At 48.2% G+C, this 24,333-nt stretch overlaps 1 protein-coding gene across 1 annotated transcript in view; it reads right to left on the bottom strand.

The window, feature by feature from the left end:
- Window positions 1-1,630: 1,630 nt before the first annotated feature.
- CREB3L1 (cAMP responsive element binding protein 3 like 1) overlaps window positions 1,631-24,333 on the bottom strand; it is a 61,203-nt gene continuing 38,500 nt past the window's right edge. The window contains exons 3-12 of the mRNA XM_032775095.2: window positions 23,381-23,541; window positions 21,416-21,494; window positions 18,218-18,375; window positions 17,348-17,497; window positions 14,596-14,654; window positions 10,713-10,781; window positions 7,782-7,881; window positions 4,042-4,162; window positions 2,878-3,142; window positions 1,631-2,071 (exon numbers count right to left, since the gene is read on the bottom strand). Coding sequence (XP_032630986.1) covers window positions 2,035-2,071; window positions 2,878-3,142; window positions 4,042-4,162; window positions 7,782-7,881; window positions 10,713-10,781; window positions 14,596-14,654; window positions 17,348-17,497; window positions 18,218-18,375; window positions 21,416-21,494; window positions 23,381-23,541 — 1,199 coding nt within the window. The 3' untranslated portion in view covers window positions 1,631-2,034. The remainder of the gene's footprint in view (window positions 2,072-2,877; window positions 3,143-4,041; window positions 4,163-7,781; window positions 7,882-10,712; window positions 10,782-14,595; window positions 14,655-17,347; window positions 17,498-18,217; window positions 18,376-21,415; window positions 21,495-23,380; window positions 23,542-24,333) is intronic.

Raw genomic sequence — 24,333 nt, 5'->3', positions numbered from 1 at the left:
AACAAAGTGCTGATGCTGCATCTTTTTTTTAATTTTGCTTCTCTAAAGCGAAAGCAGAGCAAGTGACAGGAGGAAAAAAGTGATTAAAAAAAAAAAAAGGAAAAGGCAGCTGCTGGGCTATATGGAGAATAAAGAGTCCCCAAAAGGGAGGAAATTCATAAAGGCCAAGCCCGCACTAACTCTTAATAAAATACAATACTGAAAATAAGATCAGGGAGTCTCCAAAATACAATATCTTAAGGGGTTGCCAATAATACAAAATAAGGTTCATTATGTACAAACAATTTCTGCTCTTGGTCTCTGTACAACGGTGTGAATGGGAGGCCCGTGTGGGCGATGCATAGTGGAACTGTTGGGTAAGGAGACGTGGGGGAAGAGTGTATACTCAGACCTGACAGTAGTTCTGTACTGTGGAGTGGGGCACAAGGAAGGGAGGTGCAGTGGTGTCTGGTGAGTGGGTCCTAGGTGGACCTTGACTGGAGCAGAGTTGTTCTGAAGGATCTTCCTCTTCCAATGCCCATGGCAGAGTGCATGTGGAATCATGGCTGGGGTTTGCTGTGTCCAGGTCTGTCCTAAGTGGCTCCAAGAGACAAACAAAACAAAATGGAGAAGAGAGAGAAGTGAGGGTAGCCCTTCTGCCCCATCCTGTTCCTTGACTTGAAGTCCACAAGTCAGCAAGGGCCTTCCCATCCCTCCTCCTCTGGAAGTCACCTCCTATTTGCAGTCTCAGGGTGGAGGAGGAGGTGGACAGAGGAGGAGAGAAGGGCAGCAGCAAGGTGTTGAGCGGGGACTTCTTTTTATTATTATTTTGGGGGAGGTTGAGAAAAATGAGCCAAAGAAGTGTCTGGAGGAGAGTGAGACCGGGCAAAGACATGGTAACTCCTGTTTACAAAAGTAGGGCAACCCAGACCAAGTGTGGTCTCAGTGATGGCTCCAGGCACTGGGCCTGGAACAGTTCCTTTAACAAGGGGCAGCTGAAAGAAGAGGAGCAAGGAAACATGCAACTCTTCCTGCAGGGCCTTTCCAGGTAGGGAAAACGGACCAAAACTAGTATCTGGGAGCTACAGGGAGATTTTGTTGGGAGTGAGGAACCTCCCTGGGTTGGAGTGAGGCCTCTGACACAGAGCTAGAGATGACACAGGTTCAACACCAGATTCAGCAAGTCTGGAGTTAAAGGGGTGAAGAGCTTGGTAACTTTGGTGCCAGCATCTAGAGAGTGGAGACCCACAGCTCTCTTTGGTGACCCTCATTTATTCCATTTTTTGTGGGTACTGGGGCCCCACCAACACATGACGGAGAACTTTGTTCCATAAGGAAGGGTCTGTGGGGAGTGGGCAGGGAGGATCATGCTCTGTCTTAGGGAGCTCTGGTTTCCCAGGAGCTGTGGACTGAATTTTAAGTCCATTTATCAGAGTCTGGGGTCTTCCCCACAAAATCTGTGCGCTGATCTCTGCAGATGGTCAGAGTGGAAGTTACGTGGGCAATCCATCAAGAGACAACTAGATCAACGTAGGTCTTCTCTCAGCTGAGGCAGAAACATATTAACCATGGAGTGAGGAGAGGAAATTATCTCACTCCCAAATTCTCTAGGAGACTAACCCCAAAGTTACCATGGCCATAGCTTTAAACTTAGCTCTCTTTCCTTCAGGTGCATCTGACATGAGCAAGGGGTACAGAATTGGGCACTGCCCCCTGAATCTGGAGGCTTTGGGGAATGAGTTGGATACCTCTGGGGTCACATTCAGATCTCCTCCTCCTCCAGCCCAGCAACAGGGTGAACACACACTGGTGAGGCAATGCTCACAAGGGGAGGAGAGAAGGGCTTGGGCAGACACAATCTGTGGTTCTGGCAGTCACTGTGAATCCCATCCGAGAGATCAGCACTAACATGGGCTGTGCGGAAGTGACAGGCTGAACTCAAGACCAGCATGGGAGTGTCTGAATGCAGTGTCCTCTCCCACCAAGTCCCCTCAATCACTCAGCGAGGAGGGGAGTCTGCATCCAGAGGGAAGAGGCCTTGAGGTTCAGCAACTGCTACAAAGATTCAGCTGCTTCCCTGGAGCGTGCCTCCCTGCGGGAAAGAAAAGAGCAATCAGATCTGCTGCGTTTACCATCTATTCCCAGCCATGGGCGCTACTCCAACCCTAGCCAAGGGAGGGCAGCATTTTCTTTCCCACCCACTGGGCCCACTTCTTTCCACAATCCCAGGAGAGTTAATTTCATACCTCCCCTTATTTCAGTTTTGGGAGCAGAGAACTCCTCTGTGATCCCTTTTTCCTCTCCCTTTATTCCCCACCTACTCAATCTGCACCTAGCTGATCTGCCCTTCTGCCCAACAGGGTGAGGAGTGAGCCCCCTTTGGTGATGGCCTCACTGCTAAGACTGTCTACAATGGGAACAAGGAGGGCCAAATAAGAGGGGGGGTATTTTGCTGTGGGTACTGGTTTGTACTGATCAGGATGGAGTCTCCCAGTCTCAGCCCATTGCACCTGGGCACTGACCAGCCTGAAAATGTTGGAACCCTTTAGCCATCCAGCCCCTCGTATCTACTGGTCGCTATGCCAGAGCAACTCCACTTTCTAGACCCACTTGTGGTCCCCACTCTTCTGATCCATGGAGCTTCACATGGTCCTCTGTTCCCTGCAGGGTGCAGCCCCTTACAGCCACAGTGCCTGGATTAGTGCACTCCCAGGAGACAGAAACAGGAAGGGAGCTTGTCTATCCTGCTAGCTCTGAGCCTTGTGTCAAAGAGCTCCCCTTGCTGGGAGCACAGGGTTACTCTGATGCTCTCCCCGCCTCAGATTCCGCCATTTTGTGGTTTGGAGACAAAGGCCCTGGAGTAGGTGAGGCAGGGAGAGGAGTTTCCAGCCTGCTCACCTCTCCTGGATCTGCTCTTTGAGGTGAGTCAGAGTTGGGTCAGTTTGGTTCTGGTCCGGGCCCCTCAGCTGGGATTTGCTCAGGTACTTGGCTGTCTCGTGGGCCCTGGCCAGGTGGCCCAGTATGCGCTCCTGAGGCCTCCTCTCCTCAGATTGCCCTTCATCAGGGTCCCTGCCCACAGGATGCTCCACAGGGAGGAAGGAGCTGTAGCCCTCCTCTAAGGAGCCAGCACCCTCATCATAGAACAGGAGGCTCCGGGACTGAACTGTAAATGGAGAGAGCACCATTAAAATGCTGAGAACAGGAACAGATCCCAGGGCCATAAGCCGTCCAGCACAGAGTCACCCCAGCACATTGTAAGCCACACACAGCCTGTCCCACTTAATCTGCCTGAGCCTAACACCTACGTACATACACAGTGTCCCTGGAGTACACTCAGCCTGCTCTATGGGGAATGGAGATGAGTCCGTGATTTTCTTCTCCCATCCTGTCTTTTAGCATCTGTCATGTTTTGGTACAATGGCAAATGGAGAAGGGCACAGCTGTGAGATAGCTCTCCCTGGCAGGGCCCAGGCAGACACAGACAGGGCCATAGGCGCCGAATTCCCTCTGTCCAGTGGGTGCTTAGCCCGCCCCCAGGCCCTGGGCCCCCCCCCGCCCTGCCCCTGCACTGCCCTCAACGCCACCCCCATTCTACCCCCTTCCCCCAAGTCCCACCCCTGCCCTGCCTCTTCTCTGTCTCCTCCCCTGAGTGCGCTGCGTTCCTGCTCCTCCCCAGTCCCTCCCAGAAAGTCCTAAGCACTGCCAAACAACTGTTAGGCGGTGGGAGGGAAGTGCTGGGAGGGAGGGGGAGGAGCGGGGAGATGGCAGGCTCGGAAGAGGAGGAGGAGGAGGCAAGGAGGGGGTGGGGGCGCGGGGAACTTAGCTGCCAGTGGGAGCGGAGAACCCTTTAATTATTTCCCGTGGGTGCTCCAGCCCCCCAGCACCCACAGAGTCTGTGCCTGTGGACAGGACACTGCTGTGAGACAGCTCTCCCTGGCAGGGCCCAGGCAGGCATAGACAGAGCACTGTTGTCAGACAGCTCTCCCTGGTGTATATCTATCAAGAGGAGAGGGATTGGGAGCACTTCCAGGGGATTAGAGGAATGTGTCATGTCGGACTCACTTTTACTGGTTGTATAAATGTCTGGTGCTGGAGCTGCTTTCACTGTCTGTGATGTGGAGGAGAATTCTGGGAGACATGGCATCATGGATCCCAGGACCAGAACAAAGCACAGCACCAGTACCTGGGGGTAAGACATTAAAAAAACATCAGCACTGCAAGCCACAAGACAATGCTGTGATCCCAGCACACAAACCCTCAGCAGTGGGAGACCATGTGCTCAGATTGACAGATGGGTTGCTCACTCTGCTCATTTTAGATTATCAGGAGAAAGGATTAAGTCTGCTGTCCTCTACTTTTGCTTTCTCTGAAATACTGCCAGCTCCTTGTGCAGGGCCAGCTAGACAGGCAACTTCAGAGTCTCATTGCATGGGTGGGAGATGGTATAAAGAGAAGGGGGTTAGATTCACTAGACAACAGTTTGGGAACGAGGAGCCTACACCTAAGAGGTGGAGCCAGACTGCTGTACAGACAATGAATACAGTTTGGGGGCATTGTTTAAAGCAGGAACTAGGGGAAAGCCAACAGGTGCTGAGGAGCACTCAGGTCAAATACATTTGCTAAGGATGTCAGCTAAATAAAGATATCTCTGTATCCAGTAAAGGACAGGATCAAAATGACTGATGAACTGGACCAGTGACAGCCTGAGATCAGACATCCTGTTGATTGATCAGAATTCAGATTAAGGAGTTACATAAAACAGGGAAATGGTCAAAAATAAGAACTATCGGTGTCTACACGAATGTGAAAATCAATAGGCTATTGTAATACTGATCTATCACTCTACAGGGAGGACAGGTTAGCTCACAAGGGGTGGGTGGGGAAACAGTGTACTTGAGGTTCTATAGTGTCTAGGCCGATAACAATTCAGAGAGAGAATCTGTGTGGATACAAATCCCACGTCACGAGAATACAAATGGACTAGTAGTGTTATACTACCAAGCTCCAGCTCAGACCAAAGATATTGATGGCACAGTGTTGGGAAGATCAAGGAGGCAACATAGCCTAGTAAAAAACAATAACGAGTGATTTCTACTACGCACGTATAAATCAGTCAAGTGTCACATAAGGACAAAGTCTAGAGAAGCAATTTCTTGACACCTTGAGTGCTTTTTGGTACAGCTAGCTCTAGAGCACAAAAGAGGAGAGATTTTTAATTCAGTTCTAAGTAACACACAGAAGTGGGTTCATCAAGAAACAATAGCTGAGTGACCAAGTAACCACAGCATAATGAAGGGTACCAAATTCTAGCATGGTGACACTATACTTTAGAAAGGGAGATTTCAAAAAAGGAGACGGTGGTCCAACAAAAGCTCTTATAGTCAAAAGTGAGGAAATGAAATTAGTTAAACTCAACATGAAGGCTACTCTCTCTGCGTGGAGGCTACTTATGCACACAAAGGCACTCAGGCCCCTCACCAACTCAGGACTCAGGAAAATGATGCGGGGGGGACGACAAACCAGAATGGTTAAATCCAAAGGTTTAAGAGATTATTTGAGCCAAAAAAGATATCCTTCAGAAAATGGAAATTCAACCCTAATGAAGCCAGCAGAGAGGAGCGTAAACGAGGGGAGGCGAAATAGAAGATGGAAACTGGGAGGGCTAAGAGGGACTACAAAGAGCAAATATCCAAAGACAGAAAAAAAACAAACAGATTCTTGAAATATATCAGAAGCAAGAAGTCCGTGAGAGAACTGGTACATCTGCTGGACTGCCATCGAGTGAAGGCAGCAACTAAGGAAAATAAGACATTGCTGAGAGACCTGTCCCAGACCTACCATTTCTAGGCAATAAAGATGAAGAGTTGTCAAAGATTGAGGAGGTCTAGAAAGAAACAGATACATGAAGGAGCAATGAGGTAGTAAGCCCAGATACACAGTTTACATCCAATGGTTCTGAAGGAATTTAAAAATGAAGTGGCTGAGGTGCTAACAAAAGTATGCAATCTCTCATTAAAATCCTCTCCTACATGGGAGCCCTGGAGATTAGCAAATGTTTTATCTAACTGTAAAAAGGGAGGATGCTAGGAATTACAGGCTCACTTCAGTACCAAGTGTCCTGAAGCAGGATTAAAAATAAATTCGGAAACACCTGATGTACTAGGAAGAAATCAGCACAATTTCTGTAAGACAAGTATAGCCTCCCAATCTACTAGAATTTGATGGCTCTGTCAACAAAGGGGTGGATAAGGGAGAACTGATTTAATTTATTTGGATTTTCAAAAGAACTTTTGACAAAAGTCCTGCACAAGAAGCTATTAAGAAAATGACTCTAGATGTCACAAGATGAGAGGTCAAGATCTATCATGGACCAGAAACTATCCAAGAGGCAAAAAAACAGAAAGTACGAATAAATAAGTCAATTTTCCCCATGGCCGAAGGTTAATAGTGGCGTGGCCTGTGTGTCCATTCTAGGACTTGTGGTGTTGAATGAATCTACCAATGATCTGTGAAAAGAGCAAACAGGGAGGTAGCACAAAATGATGTGGTTAGTGCAGGCTAGAGCAAACTTTGAGGTATTTCAGAGGAATTTAACAAAGTTAGATGAATAGAGAGCACAATACTGGATAAAATTCACTGTTGAGAAATACAAGATAATGCACATCAGAAGGAATAATTTGAACTATTAATACATCTTGCTGCATTAAGCATTAACTAGAACCATACAGGAGAAAAGATCTAGGCACCATTGTCAGTGCTCAATTACAGCTTTTGCTTGATGTGCAGTGGTTGACAAAAAGCAAAGAAAAGGCTGTTTGCATGACGAATGAGATAGAAAATATTATAATGCCATTATAATGGCATACGCTCACCAGCGATACTATGCTCAGTTCTACTCACCCACTCTAAAAAAATGAAAGAGCAGCTGTACGGGGGTTCAAAGCTGGGCAATGAGAATGAGTGAAGGCATGGAGAGACTCTGTATGATGAGAGAGTGAAAAGAATGAGATTGCTTAGTTTAGAGAGGACACAAAGAAGGAGCAAGAGAGAGTTAAATAATGGTGCAGAGAAGGTAGATCAGACACTCCGGTTTATCCTTTCTCATAATAAAAGAACTAGGGGGAATTCAATGAAACTGAAAGGCAACAGAGTTAGAACAGATAAAAGGGAATGATTTTTAAATAGTGCAGAATTAATTTGTGGGACTCCTGCCACAAGCTATCTGAGGCTAAGAGCTTAGTAGGATTTATAAAAAGGATCAGGCATTTATGGCTAATGAGAACATCCACACGGACATTAGAGGAGATAAAAAATACAGTACAGGTATAAACCCTCCTACTTCAGTGCATAATCTTCCCCTGTGGACAGGTTATTTCATCAGAACTGCCTACAACAGGGTTTCTTACACCTTCTGAAACATCTACCACTGGCCACTGTTGGAGGTGGGATAGTGGACTAGAGGGTCCCCTGGTCCCATCTGGTCTGGCAGTTCCTATATTTGGCCTCAGAGGTGGGGAATATAAAGCAGTGAAACAGGGAAAAGGCTCTTCTGGGGTCCGAGAAGGATACTGAGGATCCTTGGAGAGAGGGCTGTGTGCTTGATTTCCCCCCTTTATTCTAAGGAAATAATTAGCCTAAATAAAGCCCCTCTTTTTGTTGGACACTGGCATAATATCCACTAGTGATTCAAGGCTGGAAGCATGCTATAGGGAGCAATCCCTGGCTTGTCCGGGAATGGAGTGATGCATAAAGGTGCAAAAGGAATCATGGCCAATAAAGAATGGAGGGCCTGAGGCACATACCATTAGGCAGGTTCCGGTCTGTGTGGAAGCCATTTTATATGGTCTGGAGACCTTCCCAGCTACTAGGGCCTGGAGCTTTTGTAACTGCTGGAGCAGAGTCCTAGGAGAGAACACAACCACAAGACAGTGCAATGAAGAGGGAACGATCACAGAGGGATATGAGACTGAAGGTGAACTCTCCAATGTCCACTCCAGCTTTTCTCTGAATGAGAAGAGCTCCTTCACTTCTTCAAGTCCTCCCACCAGATAGGCCTGGGAAGCAGAGAAATGAAGGAGATAGTGATGGAGGCAATGGAGCTGAAAGGAATTGGGCAAAGGACACCTCTTCTCCTGCCACATAAACCCCCTCTGCCCTGATCTCCCACAATCAGATTTAGCCAGAACTAGACTCCAGTCCAGGCTGCCCAGGTACATCCAATACCCAGGGTGGGGTGCATAGTATGGCCACTGCCACAACCTCACAATACAGGAGATTCCAGTACTTCTGGGAATGGCATGACCCCACCCTTGGTGGTGTGACCTCACAGACACGGGGTGGGTGAGCTCATGCTGGCAGGGGGAGGGCAGCACACTGTTCAAAATGGCATCCCTCATCTGTGAAGCCAGACAAACCCACATCTGGTTTGTTTCAGTACCAGACAAGGGGACAAACCCTAGAAAATTAGGGCTGTCTGGCCCTAACCGGATTAATGGCCTGCCTAGGGGGGCACATCCCATAGCACTACGCACATCCCCCGGAGCATAAGGCTGAGAGGAAAGCAAAAATAAAATGTGATCCATTTCAACTTCATCTCTCTTGGCAGGCGCTGCAGGGGGCTGTGGGCAAAGACAAATGTAGAGCTGAGTGAATAATTCGTCCTCTGGTTGCCCTAGCTGACACATAGCAGGCTCACTGTCTTGTTTAAATTACCTCACATGTACCCGCCCCCCCAGTTCTGAACATATTACTAAAGAGCAAAACAGTTTAGCTGGCATGGCAAAGGAATTTTCCGAGGGGGCTGCAAGAAGCATTAGTGATCCTTGGGCTCTGTAGCCAGGGGGCCCAGATTTTCTTGTTACAAATTGCCTAGTAATTTCCCCTCTGCAGCATTGCCAACTCTTGCAATCTTATTGCAAATCTTGTCGTAGTTGGTGTTTTTCTTAAAGCTCTAGATCCTGGAGTCAGGTGATTCCAGGAGAATCTTAGATTTCATGTTTTAAAAGTCAGTTTTCAGTCCGCATGGCCATAGAGGACAGCAGAAAACATGACCTCTACAGGCTTACAAGGCCAATAAAATGAACTCAGTGTTTCTTATTTTGTAACAACTCATGATTTTTAAGCCAATCACATGAATATGGGATCCTGACTCATGACTTCTGAATGCTTGAGATTGATAATGCTGCTTCTGCTCCTGGCTGCTTCTCAAAAGCACAGATGGAGGAAATTCAGGGGTTGTGCTGGGAAGGGAGAGATGGGCTGCCGTTCACAATCTTTCCAGCAGGTGGCAGGCCCCAACCATCTATGAGGTTGCAAAAGTTAAATACCGATTGAAAGCTGGGAAGGCATTTGCCTGACATCTCCGCGGTCCGTAAAGAGCAGCATCTGACTTGGAAGCTGGGGGTCAGAGCCTCAGTGTCAGGGGATCAGAGAAAAAGAATCTGACAAAGAGCCTCAGAGCGAGGTCAGGGAGGACAATAGCCTCTGGTGAGCTCCAATCATGGTGGTGGGGTCAAGTGGGAAGATGGGTTTGCTTAATAGGGTCACTGCTCAGTTCCTATCCCATTGACCAAAGGCTCATAGATGAAAGGAATCCCCATGTGCAGCTGCCAGAGCCTGTGTGGCTGTGAGGAGTGTATCTAAGTGCATGTGCAGGAGGTTGTGAATTCAGAACAAAGGGAACATGTGCGTAGGAATACGTTAAGGAGAGCCCTCCCTACTCACCCCAAACTTCTGGCAGTCCCTAGCTGCTGACTCTGCTCTTGCTCTGCCACACAAGCACAGGGAACGGAGGCCGAGCTAACTACAATTCCAAGTGCTGCTTCCTATTTCTATGGCATACGTATGTGCCTTCCATGTTATAGATTCAAAGGAAACAAATTCCTAGGGTGGAGAGGCTGCCAGCTCCAAGCACTGAGACCCCACGCGCTCTCCAGATTTTCAGCCCAGGAAGCCAGGGGCCTGCTTTAGGCTGAGAGGAGAGATTTACTCCCTTGGGCAAGCAGCTGTGCCAGTGTCAGACAAGGAGGAAGCTCCCACAGGTTTGGTGGAGCGGGGGGGACATAATGGGATCTGTGTGGGTGCCAGACACTGAGAGGGCCCCCCTCAGTCTGCAGGGAATAACAGAGTCTGCACTGGTGTCAGGTTTGGAGAGAGCTGCTTTGGGTTAGACGGGACCTATGCCCATGTCAGATGAGGAGAAAGTTCCTACAGTCTGTCCAGTCACCTTGTAAACCTAGCTCTTTCTTCTAGGGAAATCCCAAACTGGTATCTTATGCCCTTGTCTTCTCCCAGACCTTCTCCGAAGCTCTCAGTGCTTCGGAGAGCAGAGCAAGGGGGTTGAGAGATGAGTGTCATGCCTTCTGGGGCCTCCTGCACGGGAGCTGCCGTGGAGACAAAGAGAAGAGTGGAGGGGTTTGAGTGACAGTCAGAATCCGGAGAAGGATTCTGGGCTGTGGGGAGAGGAGAGGAAGGAAGGGAGGCAGAAAGCTCCCTTGCTCCTTCCCTTTCTCTGCTGACAGCCCCTGCTTGGCTGACCCAACACAAACATTCCACATTCTCTAACCAAACCCAGCAGAATTGCTGCTGCCATTGGAGGGGAACCAGGCTCTGCTGAGCAGCCCAGACTCTGTCAGGAATTGGGGGAGGGTTGCCTTGCCTTTCCTTCCAAGCACTCCCCTGGCTTCCCTTCTTGGCAGCCCACCCCAGAAGAGATCAAGGTTGGCTTCTCTCACCTGTTTGCATTTTCTAAAGTCTCCACTTTTTTCCACAGTTCATTGTTTTCAGATGTGAAAGTCTCAACTCTGCAGGAATAAAACCCAAATCCTGTTAGTTACAAACGCTGCATAAAAGAGACAAACATTGGACCCCGTCCTCCATCAGAGTCCAGCCCCTGAACAGCCCTGTGCCCTCAGCCTCCAGCAGATGTGCTCCCACCTTTAGGAGTCCAATGATCATGTGCTGTCCAGCTACATGTTCTCAGCTGATGCTAACAATCAAGGGATCAGAGCAAAGACTGAATCTCTTCAATGCACGTTAATTCCTTTGCAGTGTTTCACTCACATGGTGCCAAGTGGCTACAAGACTCAGGCCTGGGAAGAGACTCTCACTGGGTCTGGGAGAGTCACTACAGCCATGTTACATGTAGGACAATTTGTAACATATGCAAGGCCACATAGATGTCTCCATCATCAGCAAATTACATCCATGGGCCATGGAAAACATTAACAGAGAACCTTCCACTAGAACAATTCTGGCTTCTCTATCCCCTGAGCTAAAGGAGAATTTGCATTAGCTGCACCCTATTAGGAAAAGAGATTCCCTGGCTCAAACATGTGACCAGCTCTAGCCATTGGAGGGCAGTGGAGAACCTACACACACTCTTTTCTCCATGTTCTTCTCTGTAACTACTATGGTGAAAGCATCCAGCAAAGTATGGGGAACAGCTGCAGGGAAATTTCTGCTAGGCTGGGGGAAGAATAGTGGCCATGGAAGTGACAGTAATAAAACAGAAGACTTTCCAATACATACAACCACGTGAAATGACCTTGTCCAGTTTCTGAACTACTCATTCAATATAAAAATTGTGCTTAAAGGGACACTGCCAGGTTGAACCTTTTAACCCCAAACTATAGGTTTTGTATTAACTAAGGTCAATAAAAGTGTTTTGGTTACACTTAAAATTCCAATGAACATTTTTTGGTTAAAAATTTAAATCTACACTGTAGCCCAAATATTGCAGCACAGTGCTAGAGTAATAAACAGCCATGTACATACAGATACTATGGCCAGGAGTGGGGATGAACCTAGGACCTTCAGGACTGAAAGTACATGACCCTGCCATTCAAACTAGAGGAGCAACCTCATCAGCTGTAAGAGGTAGACTTTTATCCTTAATATGGGCTAACCACCAGAGGGAGACATGCTCACACACACAGCTACTGTGTTCCATAAGGGCATAAGAGCTAGAAGGTGAAACTGACTCATCTGTTTTCATGGTGCATTCCTCTCCACTTAGAGAAGAAAGTGAAAAGTTAATTAGGCCTTTTAAAGACTCTGACCACTGTAGAGATCTCAGGTGTTATTAATGACATAGGAAAGGGCACTATTTTAAAATACTGGTGTCATAAACAGATAGCTAAGGGTTAATGTTTCTTTTGCCTGTAAAGGGTTAACAAAGGGAACCAAACACCTGACCAGAGGACCAATCAGGAAACCGGATTTTTTTAAAACTCAAGGAGGGAAGTTTTTGGGTGTGTGTCTTTTGTTCTGTTCTAGTGCTCTTTCCGCTCTGAGAGTGATCTCTCTATTTCCAGGGTTTTCTAATTTTTTGTTTACAAGTTGTGAGTTCAAAGGTAGAAAAACAATAGGCTTATATTGTTTTTTTTGTATTTACATGTGTGTAGTTGCTGGAATGTTTTAAATTGTATTTCTTTTTGAATAAAGCTGTTTATTCATGTTTTCTTTTAAGCCAATAACCCTGTATATTGTCACCTTGATATAGAGACCATTTTTATATCTTTTTCTTTCTTTTTATATAAAACTTTCTATTAGTGGGCAGGGAAAAGGAGGAGGGGGGAAGGTGAATTGTCTGACTCTCTGTTTGTAATCAGGAGTTTAAAGTACAGAATCCTTCCAGGTAACCCAGGGGAGGGGAAGCCTCACCTGGGAGATTAGTGGGAGGAAAAGAGGAGGGGGAAGGTGAATTGTCTCTCTCTGTTTGTAATTCAGGAGTTTAAGTACAGTAATCTTCCAGGTAACCCAGGGGAGGGGAAGCCTGGGAGGAGGTAAAGAGGGAGAAGGGAAGTGGGTTATTTCCCTTTGTTGTGAGACTCAGGGCATCTGAGTCTTGGGGTCCCCCAGGGAAGGTTTTGGGGAGACCAGAGTGAGGCAGGCACTGAAATTCCTGTCTGGTGGCAGCGATATCAGATCTAAGCTGGTAATTAAGCTTTGAGGTTTCATGCTAGCATCTTATTTTCTGAACTCTAAGGTTCAGATCTGAGTAGGAAAGCGATGACAACTGGTCATGAAATTAGATCCTTGCGGACTGGCTTCTGTGTCTGAGAGGTCCATTTGGGGCTCCACACAAATGCGGGGAGCCTCTTGCATGGATCTGATTGCAGGGCCATGTCATAGATTATTTCTAACCCGATAGTATCCCATTACTTTAAACTTGTAACCGCAGCACAGCCAGTCAGCCAAACTGGGAACTATGAAGGGAAGTAGACCCTGTTGCCCTCGCTCACATTATAAGGAAAAAACCAGAGCTCAACCAGGGGACTTTGGGGAACAAACTTGGCCTTAGTTTCTTCCTGGCTATCAGCCACTTGCGTCATCATCTTTACGTACAGGGATAAGGGGATTGTATTTAATGCCCCAAAATGTCCATGCTCCCATGTCATCCACCATATGCAAAGTAGATAACAGCCTATGCAGAAAGCAGTGAGATGTACAATTATTCCATATGTTCATGCAAATGTGAGATTTCTGATTTGAGCAGATGCACATGTAATGTAGTGGGAGTCACACTACCACGACCAAAATTTGAATATAGGATGTCAGAAGAATCTGTATTTGGGGATGTACTTGACAAGTCATTTACTTGGTTTGATCCACATTGTAGTTAGCGTAGGCTGCAAAGCCAGAGGGGGGCCCGGGCCATGGCCTGACCACTTTTTGGCTGGGCCAAACCTCAGTGGCACTGTGACCCAGCGTGCTCACTCAGATTTCGAGGTGGTGGGCATAGGAGCTCACAGACTAGGAGTCTCAGGTGCTGGTGGGGGATGCACCTCAGAGGGAAAGAAGAGGGCCATTAGATGGTGGGGAAAGTCTGTGCCTCCCCCCCCCATTTTAAACGGCACCCCAAAGCTCCTGATTAGTGATCAGACAGAGCATAGCAGCTTCTACTATGGAATCATTCATATTGCCAAACACGCTACCTGAACAACGGGTCATGAGACCTGGAATATTGGGGGCAAACAGAATAAGACAAGCAGAAGTGAGTTGGCTTTTTAAGGAATAATCTAGTGCTGCAAGGGTCTGATAGGCTGTCTGGGGGTAGGGGAAGGAGGGGTGGAAGGGTCTGTGCACAAACCAAATCTGTGTGTCAAGAAACGATACAATGCTCATGAAATAACCTGCACAGAGAATCACATTTAGAACTAAAACCCCAAACACCCCAAAGCAGGGTGCATGCTGAGGACTCTCCACTGTCAAAGAGGTTGTCACCACTACTAGACTGTGATCTGAGCCACAGAAATTAATTAAAGGAGCCAGCTGAAATCTCAGATACTTTAAGAATATTTTTAACCTAACAGCCCTCGGAACAGGGTACTATCAAGGGCAGCCAGCCCAAGCATTGCAGTGCCATTGCTTTTGCTAGCAGTAGTGTTTTGGACCATCCCTCTACAGTACTGTGATTGGGAGAGAGAGCTTTGGGGCTGATGCAGCCACTTCTTGGGGGGAAATGCTTAGAGCTGAATTCCAGCTCCCAGAAGTGCCATGTGGATTGGACAGCACGGCACAAACAGGATGAGTAGTGACAGTACGCTGGCGAGTGGCCCTCATCTCCAGTAATACCTTTGTTAGGATGCTTAGAAGGGAGGAGAAGACACTTACTTTTTCTCTAGACACTCTACATATTCCTTCTTCTTCCTGCGACTCTCCTGAGCAGAGATCTGGGAGGTGAGGAAGCACCAAACATGAGTCAGCACTATAAGCCTCAAGCCACTTCTCCACCCTCCCCCCCAGTTTTGTTACATGCCTGCTTCTTTTGCGCATGCTTTCATCTGTCCAAAGGCAGAACGGACTATCACACTTGCTATTCACATTTGGCCACAAAACTCTTAGGAAGCAAAGAATGGGACATTTAGCATTGCCCAATGTGAAGGTTACAAAACTCTTTTGCAATGTGCCTGAACCTCATCCCCCCCTACAGGCATCTCTGGGGTCACTTGGAAACCTACTGACTCATGTGGCTACGTGATGGGGTTGGCTGGAAAGAATCTTGCCCTAACTCATCTTTGAATCACCCATGGTGACTAAATACATGCTGCAGGATCTCATCAGCTCTCCCATGGGGCTTCTGCTAATCTGAGTGGCACAGGGAATCTCACAGCTGGTACCCAATTATGTGACTGAAATTGTATGTTATGGAAGTGCCCAGCAGCTCCATTCAGGATTTGGATTCCTTTGTGCTGGGTGCTGAACAAACAATAGAGGAGAACATGGTCCCTGCTCCAAAGAGCTTACAATATACTTTGGAACAAGCTGCAAGAGGTGATTGTAGGAAGGAGGGGGAGAGGCGAGGGTAAGAATAGCAATAGGAAGGTATGGTTACATTGGCTGGCTATGACATCTCTGCAACTTGATGTTTCTGAATCATTTAAACCAGAGGTAGGCAAACTACGGCCCATGGGCTACATCCGGCCCGTGGGACCATCCTGCCCGGCCCTTGAGCTCCCGGCCAGAGAGGCTAGCCCCCGGCCCCATCCCCACTGTCCCCCCCTTCCCCGCAGAGCCACGCTGGGCAGTGGAGCTGCACGCTCCTGCCAAGCAGAGCGGCAACGTGTCTGGCTCTGGCAAGTGCAGCAGCCGGACATGCTGCTCTGCATGCTCTGCTTGGCATGGTAAGTGGTAAGTGGGCCAGGCTGGAGGGTTGTATAAGGGGTGGAAGGCCCCAGGGGGCAGTCAGGGGACAGGGAGCAGGGGTGGTTGAATGGGGCACAGGTTCTTGGGGGCGGGGACGGTCAGGGGATGGGGAACAGGGAGGGTTGGATAGGCAGGGGCAGCTCCAGGCACCAGCGCAGCAAGCGCGTGCTTGGGGCGGCAAGCCACAGGGGGCAGCCTGCTGGTCGCTGTAAGGATGGCAGGCAGGCGGCTTTCAGCGCGCCTGTGCAAAGTCTGCCGGTCCAGCAGCTTTGGCAGTGGGGATGCTGATGGCGCTGCACTGGCGGACCTCCCGCAGGCTGTCATAAACAGATAGCTAAGGGTTAATGTTTATTTTACCTGTAAAGGGTTAACAAAGGGAACCAAACACCTGACAAGAGGACCAATCAGGAAACTGGATTTTTCAAAGCTTAAGGGAGGGAATTTGTGGGGGTTTCTTGGTCTTGGGTCTTTGTCTGTTCTGTGCTCTCTCAGCTATGAGAGGATCTATTTCCAGTCCTTCTATCTTCTGTTCCCAGTTGTAAGTACAAAGGTAGCAAAAGATTTGCATCTGTGTATCTGGCTGGTGGAGTTTTATGTGTATTTGGCTATAAGTACTTTAAATTGTATTGTTTTTGATAAGGCTGTTTATCCTTTTCTGTTGTTTATTCATTTTCTATAAGTTGAAAACCTGTATCTACCATCTAGATTACAGAACTGTTATCTTATTCTTTCTTTCTTTTTTATTAAAAGTTTTGCTTTTTAAGATTTTTTTCTAGTTGATCCACCAGGAATTGGGTGGAGAAAGGAAAGACAGGGGAGGGGAAAAACTGCTCTCTGTGTTTAACTCTCCAGTGTCCCAGGGCGGGAAGAAGCAAGGGGAAGAAGAGAGAGAATCTTTCTGTCCTTGTCTTTGGGTTTGTCTTTGTGAAGAGAGGAACATGCTTCTTGGTATTGTGATGTAAAGAGGTTGCATAGTAACTTAGCCTAGAGAGGAAATTCTGGGTGGAGAGAGGTGGGGGAATGGTTTATTTCCCTTTGTTAGAGGACTCAGGGCATCTGAGTCTTGGGTCCCACAGGGAAGTTTTGGGGACCCAAGTGTACCAGGCACTGAAATTCCTGGTTGGTGGCAGCCTATCAGATCTAAGCTGGTAATCAAGCTTAGAGGGTTCATGCTAGCTTCTCAGGTTATGAACGCTAAGGTTCAAATCTGAGTAGGAAGCTATGACACAGGCATGCTGCCAAATCTGCATGATCAGAAAACCTCCTGCAGGCATGCTGCGGAATCCGCGTGACCAGAGGCTGCCCGCTGGTGCCACTGAAACCACCTGCCTGCCATGCTTGGGGCAGCAAAAACATAAGAGTCGCCCCTCTGGATAGGCATGGGTTTCCAGGGGCCTGTCAGGGGCGGGGCTTATGGATGGGGTTGGGGCAGTCAGGGACTGGGAGCAGCGGGTTGACACGGGGTGGGGTCTCGGGAGGGGCAGTTAGGGACAATGAACAGCAGGATTGGATTGGGTTGAGGCAGTTCTGAGGGGGGGCAGTCAGGGGGCGGGAAGTGGGAGGGGGCAGATGGGGGGCAGGGGCCAGGCTGTTTGGGGAGGCACAGCCTTTCTGACTCAGCCCTCCATCCAGTTTTGGAACCCCAGTGCGGCCCTCGGGCCAAAAAGGTTGCCCACCCCTGATTTAAACTATTTGCTTAAGATGTAATGAAATGAGAGACCTTATTCTTGATTTTCCTCCTGACCCTCTTCAGTGCTTTCTCCTCTGCTTTGGTGAGGGGCAGTTTGGTAGGTATGGGGTAGCCCTCGGCAATCAGGGTGCGTTTCTCCTCCTCGGTCAAGAGCAGGGGGCCTGATGTCCCTTGTAACTTCTGAAAAACACAGGTAAAAGCTATCAGTGGCAGACAGAGCATCAACAACAAATCCCACCTCACAGGTCCTCACCACAGCCACCACAACAGGGGACCTCACTGTAAGTATACCCATGGCAATGGTCTCCACTGCAGCCACAGGAACCTGTCCCCAGGCACACAGCCAGCCAGCTGCTTCCCACTCTGCTCACTAATACATCTGCTCCCCAAGCTGTTGCTGCCCATGGGCATTTGTTGTAGAGCTCATGAAAAGCAGCTACCACATGTCCCTTCTACGTGACTTCTCAGTTATTCCTGTGCAGGAACTCCCTTAAGTGTTCTTTAGTGAATTTGGAGGTCCTGAAAGTGAAAGGCTAACCTAATACTGGCTGGAGCACGGCAGTCACAGGCAGGTGCTATGCAAATCTCTTATCATCACTCTTGATTTGGCATATATCTCAACCCTGACCTGCAACATTCCCCCTGGTTCACCACTTCAGGCCTGGGGTCCCATCCAGCTCTGCCAATTGACCTCACTCCTGATCTGCCGCGCCCCTCTGGTTATCCAGGCCTGGGTCTGAGCAGAGATTATCAACAGTGAGACTAACAACTAATGTCACCCTTTGACCTTCAGCCAGGTAAATTCTCCCAGCTCCTGTGAGCACAAAGAACCCTGCACTGTAGGCTGTGATGGAGCTCATATTCTGCTGGAATTCTGATGTCTCCTTTCTAGTTCCTTACATGTGGCGCTGTGAGGAGAGGCGAGGTGGAGATTGCACTGGAAGAGCGAGCAGCTGGCCGGGCTGGGCTGGAGGGAGGCAGGGACCGCGGACTCTGGGATCCATCACTATCACTGCCATGGCTGCTGGGAGGCGTTGGAGGCATCTGCACCAGGTCATCTAATGAGAAACAAGGAGAGAACGTTTATTACTACAACGTCAACCTACTGGGATAGGTGTGGGGCCATGGACAGCACCAGGGCAAAGTGCTTCCATGAGAGAGGGATGGAAAGAAAAAGCACTGCCCCTAGCACACTGGGGGCTGGAGGAGGGCAAGTTAGCTGAGGCTCAACCCAGGAAAGACACAGACAATGTTTCTTGTCATCCAAGGTTGTGCCATGACCCCCACACAGAGAACACATTCTCCATATTTGCCCTTCAGGCGTTTATTGGAGTCTGGGCTGGTTTGGGCCATAGGCACTACCTGGGCACCAAGTTGCTTTCTTTGAACGATGCTCAAGAAGAAGGATGCAAGCTAGCCATCCTTATCCAGGCCTTTGTCGCCTTGAGATTCCATTGCTCTGATGTGCTCTGTATGGGGCCTGAAAACAGGCAGGAGCTCTGATTTTGGGCGCTTCAATTTTTGAATGTCCAGTCTGAGACATTCAGAATCATGGACACTTGAAAATTCAGCCCTAGAAAGCTTGGCAATTGGACACTTCAGCAGTGCCTCTCACCCCATGTGATACAGCAGCAGCTACAGTCAGTGGTGCCAATTAGGAAGGGTTGGGGGTGAACGCTTCCTCCTCTTCCACTTGCTCAGAGTTCCATAGGCTGCAAAACTGAGAGGATGGGGGAGGTATGTCCTGACCACTTTTAAGCGATGGTCCCATAATATATCAGTACTATTGCAGTGCCACTGAAATTTGACCCTGTTGCCCCTCTTGTCCAGATGAAGGGACAGCCAGCACAAATGGTGTTGCAACCTGGGGCACAGGGAGTCTGTACCTATACAACAGATTGCAACGGAGTCCCCTGAGAACTTAAGTCCCAGTAGCACTGGCTCACACACTGTGTGGGTAAGAGAGAATGGAAATCCCTGGGCTGAGGGAGAGCTGGGTCCCGTGTGGATGAGGTATGCGTGGGGACTGGAATAAGGTCCCTGCTGGGGAGGATGGGACCAGAACTGCTTCCCAAAGAAATACTTGAATTGGAACCACCTATTATAGTCAGCAGAGGTGCTTATGCTGCCATGTACTTGGCTTAAAGGAGAGGGAATTGTTGGCTGTGGTCCCCTGCACAGGGTTCTAGCTCTTGGATATAGTTCCCTGTTCCGTCTGCCTCGGCTTATATTTGCTAACCTGGCCATGCTGCAAGGTTCATCATTCTTCATGGAGGTTTGGGGAAGAGGCAGGCTGAAGAGATGGGATATCGTGAATTTGACGAGGGTCATAGTTAGCAAGGAGGCCAGTTTTATTGATATTCATAAAAGCAGCTGTGCTATAGGTTGTACTATAGGGGTGTATTTGTAAGAAGTATTGTTAGTTTTAATTAGTGTGCAGCAGATGGCCCAACGGGCCTGGATTTCACATAGCTGTCCAATTTGATCCTCAAAACCCCTCTCTTGGTTCAGGACCTGCTCCAGGTTTTTTGCCGCCCCAAGCGAAGAAAAAAAAAAAAGCCGCGGCAGGGCGATCACACGGCTGCACTCTTCGGCGGCAAGTCCTTCACTCCAAGAGGGACTGACGGACATGCCGCTGAATTGCCGCCGAAGACCCAGACAGGCCACCCCATTAGCGGCCAGAGGGCTGCCCCTTGGTATTGGCTGCCCCAAGCACATGCTTCTTTAGCTGGTGCCTGGAGCCGGCCTTGCATGGTTGAAACAGAACATTTCCCACATTTGGTGGGGCCCGCCCACCTGCAGCTGTAAGCATGTTACATATGGTGCATACCATTGGCAGGGAGTTGGGCAGAGGCAGAGAGGCAGCAGCTTCACTGATGCCACTGCTCTTCTACAGCCGAGGGACAATACTTTTACTAGATCTGAATCAGGTATTTCAGACAGATGTAGGACATAAGTAGGTGACATCATAATTTAAGATTCTTCTAATGTATCCCTACACTCTTGGTTACAAAATGAGTTCTCTAATGGATCTTGGTGAGGTCTAGTGCCCAGGACAAAATCAGAGATGTTAGAAAGCATGTCTCAAAAGGCATTCAGTGCCAAATCAGCAATGCCTGAATTGAGCCAGCTTCCGAAGAACTGGCTCTGCCATCTTTAGGGAGTTTGCCAAAATGCTGAGGATCTTTACAAGGTATCCAGATACCACAGTGATGGACTGGTATAAGAACCAAAACAGCATGCAAAGTCTGTTGTGCCCTGGCTCAGCTATACTGCTCCAAAACGCCTCCCAGCACACACTCTCAAACACAGGAAGGTCTCCAGGGGACAAGCACCACTCTGTGCCTCAGTTTCCTCATCTGTAAAATGGGAATAAAGCTATTGACCTCCTTTGTAGTGCACTTTGATGAAAAGTGCTATATGGGAGTTAGGCATTATTACTATTAAAGCATTTCAGGGGCTCATACACTTGCCACAGTACTTAATGCACCCAAGTGGCTCTGGTTGCTCAGCATCACAACAGGTCACCAGGTGCTTGAGAAGTGACTCAGCTCTGGCTTAGAGGGCTGACCCTACTGCTGTGGGCCATATTGTATGTGGGAGCATGATTAGGCTGGGTCTCTCTGGGGCAGTCAGAGTTCTTAATGGCGCCTTAATCGCGCATTTTTGGACTTCAAATATTTGGGTTCCTTTCAAATTAAACTGAATTTTGAATTTTCTGGCTTTTGAATGGTTGTTTTTGGATAGCTCCAAGGTCCCTGTGAGGTTTTCAATGCTCAGATCTCTCATATATATTTTCAACTGTAAGGTAGTTTCTTGTGCATAGGAGTTGCAAACAATTCTGTATGTGGCAATTTGTACATGCTGTAATTCCATTTGTATCTGAATGCGGGTAATTCTGCATGAAGATAAGGATTCCATGGTAACCCACCTCAGCCTGCCCTGTTGTTATTCTACATGTAAGGCTCAGTGTATGCGAGTTATTTCATGTGTCTATATGCATGGCTTGGAGTAACAAGGCTTTGCAGCCAGATCTGTGTAATATTGAGCGGATGCATGATGGGGCTAAGTACCAGCTGGCTGATTCTATTTTCTTACCTGCTGGTACATTTAGAAACTGGTTCACTTCTTTGGGCTCAGCTTTGATCACAGGTGCTGGAGTCATTTCTACTGGAGCCTGTGAAAGAGCAAGAGCACACAGCTGTCTCTGAGTGTCTTTTTCACTTCCCTTCCCCACCTTTCACAAACAGCCCTTGCAGAGTGTATTGATTGAAGCTACTGCTTCACCAATTCTCTTCTCTGCCACATTCCACCCCGTGCCCTGCAGTCTGCCCCACCAGCCTGGTTGCTGCACTAACAGCAGGTACACTGACAACCAACAGCACACAATCACGTCAAAAATCTCTATCTTTGCCTGAAACATTGAATACAAACAAGTGTATTTGCTGAGGGAGGGGAAGCCACACACAGCCGTGCTGCCATTGCAGATGATCAGGCAACATCTCTGAATGAAGACATTTACCTCCTTGGCCATTAGCCCAGCTCAAGACCCAGAAAGCACTACTGAAACTGCCCTCCCAATTCAAGAGGGATGCCTCTCTTAGATCTGCCTTAATCAGAGCTGGGAGAATGTATATAGGCTTTGAGAAATGGAGTAAAACCCCTCCAGTGCTCTTAGCACTTTCACCAGGGCCACTGAACAGCTGTTTCTGATCAAATGGATTAAGAGTTAACATGAACAGCACCTTGTTCCCAGCTGGACTGAACTGCCTCTCTGCTCCCAGCCTCCCTTCCCCCATTCTATTACAGCCAAGAGAGATTTTTACACTAAACAGATACATTGCAAACTCCCCCAGACAGTAAACACAGCTGGGGGCGGGGCCCTTGCTACAATTGTCAGGCACACAAAACCGATCTGCATTTGAGGGCATGGCAAGTTCAAGCTGAGTAAATAATAGAGGAAGTTTATGTGCATTTTGGCGTGAATAGTTGATTTGTTTAATAGAATTGTCTGAAAGGGAAGATGCCCAACATGAGTGAAAAAAGGAAGAGAACCCAGGAAAGAATCTACTGTACCTGATGGGCCACAAGCTACAAGACAGTTCAGCACCATGCAAGATTGGACAAACTTCCCTTCTCACAAGATCCCCCATCGGAACCAGGGCCAAACAGAGCCCTCAGTCACCCCCATGTCACCAAGGGCAGCAAGTATCCAAGCGTGTTCTTCAGAGAAACAGACATCTTGAGAACTTGGGAGTGGACGAGAGCTTTGGTTCCTCAGTTCTTGGAAACATTCATAACATGCATTAACACTTAATGCATGGTGTCCACCTGCCCTCACAAACAGGAACAACTGGGACCTCAGAGAAGGGTTGTTATCCTCATTGTTCAGCTTGGGAAAGTGAGAGGTTTTATGATGTGCCCAAGGCCACATGACACATGTCAGTGGCAGGGCTGGGAGAGGAACTCAGGAGTATGAGGCTCATATTTGGACCATTAGTTAATTCTGCCTTCCCTAAAATTATCTAATTGGGGAACCACCTTTGAACACTCACCAGCAGAATGGGCTTCCCGCTTGATAAAAACAACCCAAGGGCTAAAGAAATATCAGCAGACTGGAAAGAAAGGGCCTTCCATCAAGTAGAAACGCTAGTAAACAACTAGATGGCTCTGGAGTTGGTAAATTGCACACCAAGTGCCTCAAGGACATTGCTTTGAATTTAACCCACACCGTTAATAATTTCCAGTCTTCTGTGTTGTAGAGGGGTAAATCTTTCAGTGTCTACACAGAAGGAGTAAGTGCCGCTTGGTCCTTTTGCTCTTTTAATTAAAACTGGGGGGTGAGTTTAACATTGAGCCTGAGTCTGTTCTAATTGTCATTTCAAGTGAGAAATTACTAGCAATACGGGAATAGTTGGGCATCAGCTTTGTTTCACCTTCAGCCTCCTGTCCAGGAGGAGCCTATAACTCCAGTCAAGGGGCCCACAGAGCCAAGCCAGTGTCAGAGTTTGTTGTTGGGAAGTTCCAGTTACCAGACACACATTCTGAGTAAAATGGGATCACCTCCTCAGGTGCCGGCAGTCTCTGCAGTGGGTTGAGGTTCAGTGCTGGCACTAAGCTGGCTGCAAGCTGGGATTCAGGAAGTTCTGGAGCCAAGTTCTGTTCCTGCTTCACCATAATGGAGCATAGCTTGTGCCCAAGGGACCACACTCCGCTCTCCAGGTCTGAAACAAGCACAGCATGAGAATCAAACTCCCCCAACCTTCTTGGGACACCAGCAATAACAAGACAAGGCAAGAGACATCAGAAGCCTTTACTCTATCCGCAAAGGGTCCCATTCCAAGGTGTGTAGGGGATATAGGTGTCTCTCTTCTGCATTAAGATCTCTGATAGGCACTGCTGCTGCACAAGTGTGTGTACACCATCAGTATTTAAGGGGTTAGTTAATCCCTCTCTTCATGGACACTACTGGTGCTGACATTCATTCTCGAGGTGTGGAGGAATGCATGTATGCTGCTCCACAGCCCCAGGCAGAAGCAGGCTGCAGTCTCCACTATGAGGAGCATTAGTGTGGAGGGAGAGGGAAAGCCCTCTGAGGAACACTTAATGGGCCTGAGTGCCTCTCTCTGTGTGCGTGCTAGGGGTGTGAATATTTAGGGGGACAAGAGATCACAGGAGTTGGAGCTCAGACTAAAAGAGATAATGGTTAAGTCAAAGAAGGTGAAGTCACTTGGCCTCTTTTCTGGAGTTTTGGTCCCATCCTTCCTGCTCCTTAGACACCTCAGCTTGCCAAGAAGCTATTCTGCACCTGGTTCAGGTCATACATCTTCCTCCCTAATGCACTTCCCTTCTTCATTTATCTCAGCACCGGAAACTCATTGGCCCTGCCACACCATGGCCGTTAACACAGCATATCCCCAGTTAGTGTGCTGGTTAGTTCTAACCATGCCCTGCTTAACTCTAACCAGGAGGACAGATTCTCTGCCACTACCCTGGTCCCTAGACATTGCTCTGCC

Source organism: Chelonoidis abingdonii, chromosome 4 (genome assembly GCF_003597395.2).
Source record: "Chelonoidis abingdonii isolate Lonesome George chromosome 4, CheloAbing_2.0, whole genome shotgun sequence".
Lineage (NCBI taxonomy): Eukaryota > Metazoa > Chordata > Testudines > Testudinidae > Chelonoidis > Chelonoidis abingdonii.
Note: the sequence above shows the minus strand (reverse complement) of the source record. Positions and strands in the feature narration are given on the sequence as shown.